At 45.2% G+C, this 9149-nt stretch overlaps 1 protein-coding gene across 2 annotated transcripts in view; it reads left to right on the forward strand.

The window, feature by feature from the left end:
• The window catches only part of Abraxas2 (abraxas 2, BRISC complex subunit), a 43007-nt gene extending 35743 nt beyond the window's left edge, over positions 1–7264 (forward strand). For both annotated transcript variants that reach the window (XM_060381286.1, XM_060381283.1), the window contains exons 7-9: positions 237–321; positions 2657–2771; positions 5140–7264. In XM_060381286.1, the coding sequence (XP_060237269.1) occupies positions 237–321; positions 2657–2771; positions 5140–5609 (670 nt within the window). In that variant the 3' untranslated portion in view covers positions 5610–7264. The remainder of the gene's footprint in view (positions 1–236; positions 322–2656; positions 2772–5139) is intronic.
• The last annotated feature ends 1885 nt before the right edge of the window (positions 7265–9149 follow it).

The raw sequence follows: 9149 nt of genomic DNA on the forward strand, positions 1-9149 counted from the left end.
CCTGAGGAGAGCAGCAGAGAGCACCCCATCTCCTGAACTAGAGTTGCAGATGCTCTGATTTGCATGTGGCTGCTGGGAGCCAAGCCCAGGTCCTCTGCAAGGGCAGAGAGTGCTTATAATGAGCTTATAACCTCTCCAGCTGCTTTCCTCAGGTTTGAAAGAAAAACACTGTATAAATAATTAATAAATGTTAAAAAATTTTTTAAATAAGACTGATCTCTTTTTCTGTCTTCTAGTACTGACTTTTTTGACAAGGATGGAGTCATGAAGGACATCAGGGCAATTTATCAGGTTTATAACGCACTTCAGGAGAAAGTACAGGTAACTTATATTTCCAACTTATTCACATTGTTCAAATACTGCTTTTCTTTTTTAATATATATAACTGACAAATGGATGAGCAGTGGTTCAAAAGCCAGAACAGACCTTGCTAAGATAATGTCAGATTTCAACCTCCAAGCCCTGCCTCATGTGCCAAGGTAGAGGCACTGCATTGTTTACTAGGGCTGCTGCTTAGAACACTCGGGACCCCTTTGCAGTCATGCTTTTTCTGGGAGTGTATCTTCAAAAATGAGCTTGAAGAGGTGTGCCAAGGATGCAGTATCTCTGTCAGTTATATTCTATGGGGAGAGAGTGTCAAAAGCTGACAGTCCAATCTTTTTATCTTGTTGGTTCATTTTGGCCCCTGCCGCCACTGTGGAGTGGGAGGATTACAGTGGAATCTGTTTCTTCCTAGTCAGTCATGCAACAAATACTTGGCACCTCCTCCAACTGTCAGTGTTTAGCTGTCAGTACTTCCCACTGCAGTTAAGTTTGAGAAGAAGAGAAGTGACAACATTGGAACTCTCCTAGGCCTAGGGGAGAGCCCAGAGAATAGAGGGAGAAGGAGTGAAGGTAGCATCTAAAATGGGGAAAGCCTCTGTAAGAGGACAAAGCAGGGCAGGGCAGGGCAGGGCAGTTTCCAGGGCCTGCATTCACCATATACTTAGAAGTAGAGGGAATGCTAGTCACACTCACTGGTGCCAAACTTCTGGAAGTTTCTGGTATTTCTGCTATGGGAGGAATGTGCAGTGGAAAACAGGTTTTTGTCCTGAATTCATGACTATGACCTTTCAGACTGTTAGCACTAGCCAAACGACTTGTAAATGGTGTCACACATTACCTTGCTAATTAAAGAATGCCCTCTCTCAGAGTGGTTCTTGGCAGCTGAATTACACATTTTCCAACCTCAGCTCTGAAACTCATCCAGATTTCCCTTATCATAATTATTTTCCATTAAATAAATCTGTCTTATGTTTTTTTCTAATTTTATATCTATATTTTACCTACATATATGAATGTTTTGCTTGTGTGTATGAATGTGTGCCATATGCATGCAATGCCCATGGAGGCCAGAAAAAGGCATCGGATTCCCTGGGGCTTGAGTTTGATCCCTAGAACCCACTTAAAGGTGAAAGGAGAAAACTGACACCACCACCACCACCACACACACACACACACACACACACACACACACACACACACGCTAATTCTGCACTTACTAACTTTTTTAACTTATTAAGTATGTATGTGGGGTATGTGCATGCAAATGCAAGTACCCACACAGGCCAGACAATTCTACTGAGCTCAAATTACAGGCAGTTATGAGTCACCTAACATGGGTACTAGGAACCAAACTCAGGTCCTCTGCAAGAGGAGCCATGCTCTTAAACAGTGAGCTATCTCTCTAGCCCCTAATGATAATATTTTAAAACTAAAATTTTAAAACTAGTCTTCATTGTGTTGATTAATATAATATAGCTTTCAGGACACAGCCTTCAACAACAACAAAAAAAAAAAAAACACAAGTTGGAGAAGTGGCTCAGTGGTTAGGGAGTTTGCTGTTCAGTGTGAGGCCTAGAGTTCAGATCCCAGAGTCCATGTAACAAGGTGGGAATGGTCCTGTGCAGGTGTATAACCTTAGCCCTGAGTGGCAAGAGGCAGGATCAGAAGCTTACTAGCTTCCAGTCTGGCCAGAAAACCTCATGAGTTCCCTGTTAAGGAGAGACACTTTCTCAGAGGAATAAGGCAGAGGATGATAAAGGGGGACACCTGATGCCTTCGTCTTACTGTGTGCACCCCAAAGCAGACATTTGTAAAAATTTTAATTGGGTGGTTCTTGAGGAAAGACACTGAAGGTTGACTCTGGCCCCCACTCGCATGTGTGCCTGCTCGCCTACACGAGCACATTGCATATAAACACACAGAGAAGAAGAGCAGTCCTGATCAGGCATGGTAGCATATGCCTGTAATCCTAGTGCTCAAGAGGCTGTGGTTTCAGGTCTCGAGTTAGAGGCCAACCTGGGCTGTATAAAGGGGAGTGGGGGACATAGCCCTGCTTTCACAAACACTCAAGACTGCTCTGCCTTATGGTCTATTTAGCTTTGATGACTTCAGTGCCTGTCAACCTTGGAGACCAAAATAAGGCGTGGTCCCTCGTAACTGGACCCCCCTGTGCTTGTGGGCCTGCTGGGTTCTCTGGAAGAGTGCTCCCAACTGCTGAGCCATCTCTCCATTACTGTCCTGTTTTCCTGGGATTGTAAGAGGCTAAATCTGTAGGTTACTTTCTGCCTGGGGTTGAAACTAACCTTTCTTCTTGTGTTTTTTTTCCCCTCAGGCAGTCTGTGCAGATGTAGAAAAGAGTGAGCGAGTTGTTGAATCTTGTCAGGCAGAAGTGAACAAATTAAGAAGACAAATCACTCAGAAGAAAAATGAAAAGGAACAAGAAAGAAGTAAGCTGATGGATCTACCATCAGTATCAGGGAGTGGCTTTGTTCAGTAGGGTGGGACACTGTGGATTGAACAGAGAGTTTCCCACAGCCTAAGGACAAACTCCACCAGGGAGCTACACTCTGGCCCCTTTTTTTGTATTTATTTTATTTTATCTTTATATTTTATACACTGTCTCACTATCCCTGGTAGGCTTGAAATTCACTATGTATACCAGGCTGGCCTCTAACTTGAGATGTGCCCCACCCCACCCCACCACACCACACCCCACCCCACCCCACCACACCCCACCACACCACACCACACCACACCCCACCACACCCCACCCCACCACACCACACCCCACCCCACCACACCCCACCACACCCCACCACACCCCACCACACCCCACCCCACCACACCCCACCCCACCCCACCCCACCACACCCCACCCCACCCCACCACACCACACCACACCACACCCCACCACACCCCACCACACCCCACCCCACCCCACCACACCACACCACACCCCACCACACCCCACCCCACCCCACCACACCACACCACACCACACCCCAAAGCCTCCCAAGCACTAGGATTACAGGTGTATGCTACCATGCTTGATCAGGATTTTTTTTTCCCATGGGATCCACGTGGCTCCTGAGTGTTGGGATTAAAGTCATGTGCTTACCGTGCCTGGCTTTACTTTTTTGTTGTTGTTTATTTTTTGTTTTTGTCCAGCCAGCCAGCCATCTCTTCATTCATTCATTCATTCATATATTCATATATCTATTTATTTACTTGTTTGTTTTTTAATTTATTTATTTTGAGCACCAGTAGAAAGTCAGTTTGTAGGAGTTGGTTCTCTTCTTCCACTCTGCGGGCCCCAGGAAAACTCAGGTTGCCAGGCTTGGAAACCAGGGCCCTAATCCACTGTACCAACTCACTGGCTCTACTTTTCATTTTTGAGAAAGTGTTCATAAGCTTTCCAAGGAGGCTTTGAACTTGCTATATGGTCCAGGCAGACCTCAAACTTGTGACCCTCCTGCCCCAGTCTTCAAAGTAGAATTTTTTGTTTGTTTTTAGAGGCAAGATTTCTCTGTGTAGCCCTGGCTGTCCTGGAATTCTGCTCTTTAGCCCCAGCTGGCCTCAAACTAAAAGAGATCCACCTGCCTCTACTGGAATTAAAGTCATGTGCCACCATGCCCACCTCAGTGTAGCTAGAATTACAGACAGGTCTTCCTACCTGGTTAAAATATTTGTTACTTTATTATCAAATTATCCATTAAATGGCACAAGTCCATTTGGAAAACTCTTTCCTGAGGAAGGGTGTCATATAGCCCAGACTGGCCTTAAACTTTCTCTGTAGCTGAAGATGACCTAGAATTTCTGATTCTGATTTTTCCTCCAAGTGCTAGGAAGAGCCACCATATTTTGAGTAGTGCTGGGGACTGAATCCCAGGCTTTGTGCATGTTAGGCAAGCTCTATCTTCAGTTTACCATGAATCCTATACTCAGCAAGTACCAGGTTCACATGAAGGAAGAAGGGCATTCCCTTGTTATTAAGCATTTCCTAATGAGAAGTGCTATTTTCATGGAATTCCTCAAGTTTCCAAAACAGAAACAAGAGGACCAAAGAGAAAAGCTGAAGCAGAAATTAGAGCAGATCTAAGAAATTCGGTACAGATTTTTTTCGTGTATTAATAGTATCTATTTCTCACAACCAAATGTTTGGGGGCTAGAAAGATGGTTTAGGGGTTAAGAGATATTGCTGCTTGTTCAGGGGACTAAGTTTGGTTCCCAGAACCCACAGAAGCCAGTTCACAACTGCATGTGAATCTAGTTCCAGAGCATCCAGCGCCCTCTTCTGGCTTCCCTGGGCACTTTTATGAAAATGTTAGGAACAGACACAAATACACTTTAAAAGAAAAGCAATACAGCCTTTGATAGGATACTGTTTAAGGAATGTTCCATGTTTGTGTGACTTGTAAAGGTGTTGAGAGTGGCTTTTTTTTTTTTTTTTTTTTTTTTTTGGCACAGTGGACAACAGGTGGGCAAAATAGCCCTAAATCTGGAGTGACAAACTTATGTTCTGCATCTTGAGGCTGTACTTCTAGTCAGAGTGCCTGAATTTTCAACTCTGGTTTCTTTTTTGTTTGTTTTTGCTTTTTGAAACAGGGTCTCACTGTATAACTATGGTTGGCCTAATACTCGATATGCAAAGAAATTAATGTATAGAGAAATCTTTTTTTTTTTAAGGTACCAGCAACCATCAGTTCGCAGCATGGCTGCTCATTTCCTGAATGTTCAGGTTGACCATTTAACGAGCAAGGGTAAAAGCTGTGAAGACATGGAACTTGTTAAAACATTCTTTTTGTTTCTGTGCAGGATTGCAGCAGGCCCTGTTAAGCAGACAGATGCCATCCGAAAGCCTGGAGCCTGCGTTCAGCCCCCGGATGTCCTATTCTGGGTTTTCAGCTGAAGGGAGAAGTACTCTAGCAGACCCGGAGCCCTCTGATCCTCCTCCCCCTTATTCTGATTTCCACCCAAACAATCAAGAGAGTACTCTGAGCCACTCTCGCATGGAAAGGAGTGTCTTCATGCCTCGGCCTCAGGCTGTGGGCTCTTCCAACTACGCTTCCACCAGTGCTGGACTCAAGTTCACTGGAAGTGGAGCAGATCTTCTTCCTACCCAGAGTGCAGCTGGGGACAGTGGAGAGGAGTCAGATGACAGTGATTATGAAAATTTGATTGACCCTGCAGAGTCCCCTCATAGCGAATACTCACATTCAAAGAATTCACAGCCCGTGACACATCCCAGTGAGGACCCCAGGAACACTCAGACCTCCCAGATTTAAGTAAACAAATGATACTCCACTTGGCACTGCTTTTCTTAATGGCTTATTGAGTGTTTGTTGAGGACTTACTCTGGGGGGAGAACTGCTTTCTCAGATGCCGTGGCTCCTGAGTGGGGCATCCTGTGCACAGAACTCCTGGAATCCTCTGTGTGCTGGTCCTCACCTCTGGGAGCAGTGCACAGGTTCACAACAGAATCATTATGATAATCAAATTGTCCTAATCCTGGTGCGATTTATGGATGTACTAGTAAATTTAGGCAGAGTGAAGCTCCTCGGTGTAGCCTGTTCTTTAAGATAAATTGGAGATCAGAGACTAAGCACAATTAGTCTGTAATACTCTCTAAGTCAGAAACTTACCTCTGCACTATCATGCCTTGAAGTTTGCTTTTTCAAAGGGAAACGAGTTTAGCAGCAGCCTTCAAAGAACTTTCTATGATGAGCCAAATTCATCTTTGCCAGAAAAGAAATTTTGTTAATTCCAAGAAGCCTAATTGGAACAAGTCAGACATTCCTTCTCTCATCTGCATGGCTTTGTAAGATGGGAAAAGAGAGCTTTGTTTCAATGTTTTTCTACTAGCCTGATGCATATTGTCACTTAAAATGGTTGCCTTTTTTAAAATGTAGAAATACTAATCCCCGGTGAGTACTCGTCCAGATCAGTGTCCTGAAGTCAGTTCCTTGTTTTTTGGTATTCGGCAGCGATGGCGCTGCAGCAACATGGTTGACCTCTGTTTTGGAGCCTCTGAGGGAGGCCGCACAACAGTGGATGGCAGAAAGGAGGTGCCAGGCCTGAGTCTGTGGTAAACAGACGCCTCACACAGCAGACTTAGCTGAGCTCTGGGTAAAGGGTGTAATGCGCTTAGATCTGGCAGCTCCCGGGCCAGGCTTGTGGAGGAAAGACAGATACCCAGGGATCCTGAAGAAAAAGACCCACTGCAAGTTTGAGTAACCTTACCTTTTTTTTAAGTTGCCATTTGGGGAAAGTGCAGGTGTGTGGAGACCATTGGGATGCTTTATGCTTTTATTTAATTACCGCTTGTTTTCTGGTTTTGCCCAGAACGTGTGAAACCACTAAAAAACATTTCTCAATATGTTGGGCTACTGGAAGCGCACAGGTTCACAAGTGGCAAGACCTGCTATTGTTTATGGCATCATCCGTCAGCCCATGATGCTTGGCGCTGAGCTGCCTTTCTCTGGACGAGTTAGAACATGTAAGAGTAAAGGTGCCATTGAGAGGCTTAAAATCTGGTTCCAAAGGATTCTTTTCATTTTATAGCAATGTTTACTCACGAGCTTCAGCTCCCAGTCTCAGACAGTGGATACAGGCTTAGAACTAAGATGCTGGACTACCCTGTTTTGGCTGTGCCCCAGGGTCTGCATTGTAACAGCTGTCCTGGTTTTTCTGGGCTCACACCACTGCCATTTGATTTGAATGTTGAGGGTCACTTTATCTGCCGTACGTTCCAGCTTTTATCAGCTACCTACTAGCAGCTTCCGCACGGTATGAATTCCAGTTTTTTAAAGTGCCATCACCATCTCCTCTGTTCAGATTTTGACATTCAGGAAAATACTCTTATTTTTATGCCATACTGAAATATACAGTGTATATCTGACGAAGCAGTTAAATGTGACAATAAAAACTTATTTAATCATGATTATTTTACTGTCTGTCTCCACACCAGCAAGTTCTTGCTTCAGTAGGTGTTGCCTATTGTGTGTGTGTGCGCGTGTGTGTGCGTGCATTTGTGAGCTCAGGTGGTAGTGAAGTCCAGAAGAGGACATCCGGCCCCTGGAGCTGGGTCTACAGATGGTTGAGGACTTCCAGTGTAGGCACTAGGAGCTGAAGTGACCCCTTTGTAAGAGCAGCAAGTGTCCCTAACCGCTTTGCCAGCTCTCCAGCCTGATAGACAGTTTAAAGGGCATTCAAACCTGTTCTTAGACTCCATACCAACTTGTCAGTCTGGCTTCAGGAATCTGAGAGCACAACTTCGTCAAACGTTCATGTTGATTTCAAGGAAGGTGTGGTGAGAACCAAACTGTGTAGATAAGTGTCCGTAGCAGATAAAGCTGAAGCCTGGAGAGTCTGCTGAAGGCACCTACCCAGAAGAGCCGCTGTGCTTTGAAGTGGTGGTTACACCTGTGTCGCCAACATCAGAGATGCATGACTTGGTACTTGTGAGAGGAGCTTAGAACATGTGGGCTCTCAGAACAGGGCCAGCAAATGTGTTCTGGACTCTGGAGCTGTAGCATGTTTTTAAACCCAGGGTTACCTACTCTGAATTCTGAAAAAACATGATTAAATGTTGTGATTGGTGTTTCTGAACTAGTGTCAAAACATCACATTGGAAATTCATTCCTAAATGGTCAGGATATAAATCTTTAAATGCCAGGCAGTAGGGCAGGTGATGCTGATTACTTTAGCAAAATAACTTTACCAAGAAGGCCTTTAAAAGGCTAGCGAGAGGTGCTGGAGAGATGGCTCAGAGGTTAAGGCACTGGCTGCTCTTCCAGAGGTCCTGAGGTCAATTCCCACAACCACATGGTGGCTCACAAACATCTATGATGAGATCCCATGCACTCTTCTGACCTATACGTGTACGTGCAGTCAGAACATTGTATATGTATAAACAAATCTTAAAAAAAAAATGAGATGGCTCAGCAGCAAAAGTGTTTGCTTATGAAGTCTGATGCCATCCCAGTGCTGGACCCACCAGAGGATCCCTGGAGCTGGCTGGCCTCATAGTCATGCCCAATCATGGGACTCGAGGCTCAGAGAGACGGGGGTCGGGGGGAGAGAGATTGGTGGGTTGGGGAGATCCTGAGATTGACATGGTGGGAGGACCTAACCAACTTCCCATAAGCTGTTCTCTGACCTCCCCATGGGTGCCGTAGCATACATAGACACACACATATGAAACAAGACACCTACTGTTGACCTCTGGCTCCCACGTGTGTAGGCAGGGGCAAGCATACGCACACACAATGTACACACAGACAGAAAGACCCCACAATAAAAAAAGATTTTTTTAAATCAACATAAAAACGTAGGAGAAGGTTACGGTGTGAGTTATGTCCTGGGTCTGTTTTGCCTTGGTTGCAAGTTCCTTCAGTTATTGGCAGCCTCACTCTTACAAGGTTCTGTCCATGCTCTGAAGGTATGCTAGCAAAGAATGAAAAATGTAGCTGGATGGACCGGCGCACACCTTTAATCTCTGTTCCTGTGAGGTCAGCTTGGTCTACAAAGTTCTGGGGGCAGGGGTCAAGGAAAGGAAAGGGCAAGTGTTTACTTCTCAGCTGACAGACTTCTGAGAGATCCTAGAATTTGGTTAACTGTCTTCACGCATCTGTGTGTGTGTGTGTGTGTGTGTGTGTGTGTGTGGTGTGTGGAATGCAGGACCATGTATGGCGCAGCATGTACGTGGAAGGAAGGTCAAGGACAACTTTTGGAGCTGCTTCTCTCCTTCCACTGTGGATTCCAGAGATCAGACCCAGACTGTCAATGCTCACATAGCAAGCGCTTTTATTCACCAGCCTGTCTTA

This window comes from Meriones unguiculatus, chromosome 1 (genome assembly GCF_030254825.1).
Source record: "Meriones unguiculatus strain TT.TT164.6M chromosome 1, Bangor_MerUng_6.1, whole genome shotgun sequence".
In the NCBI taxonomy this organism is placed as follows: domain Eukaryota; kingdom Metazoa; phylum Chordata; class Mammalia; order Rodentia; family Muridae; genus Meriones; species Meriones unguiculatus.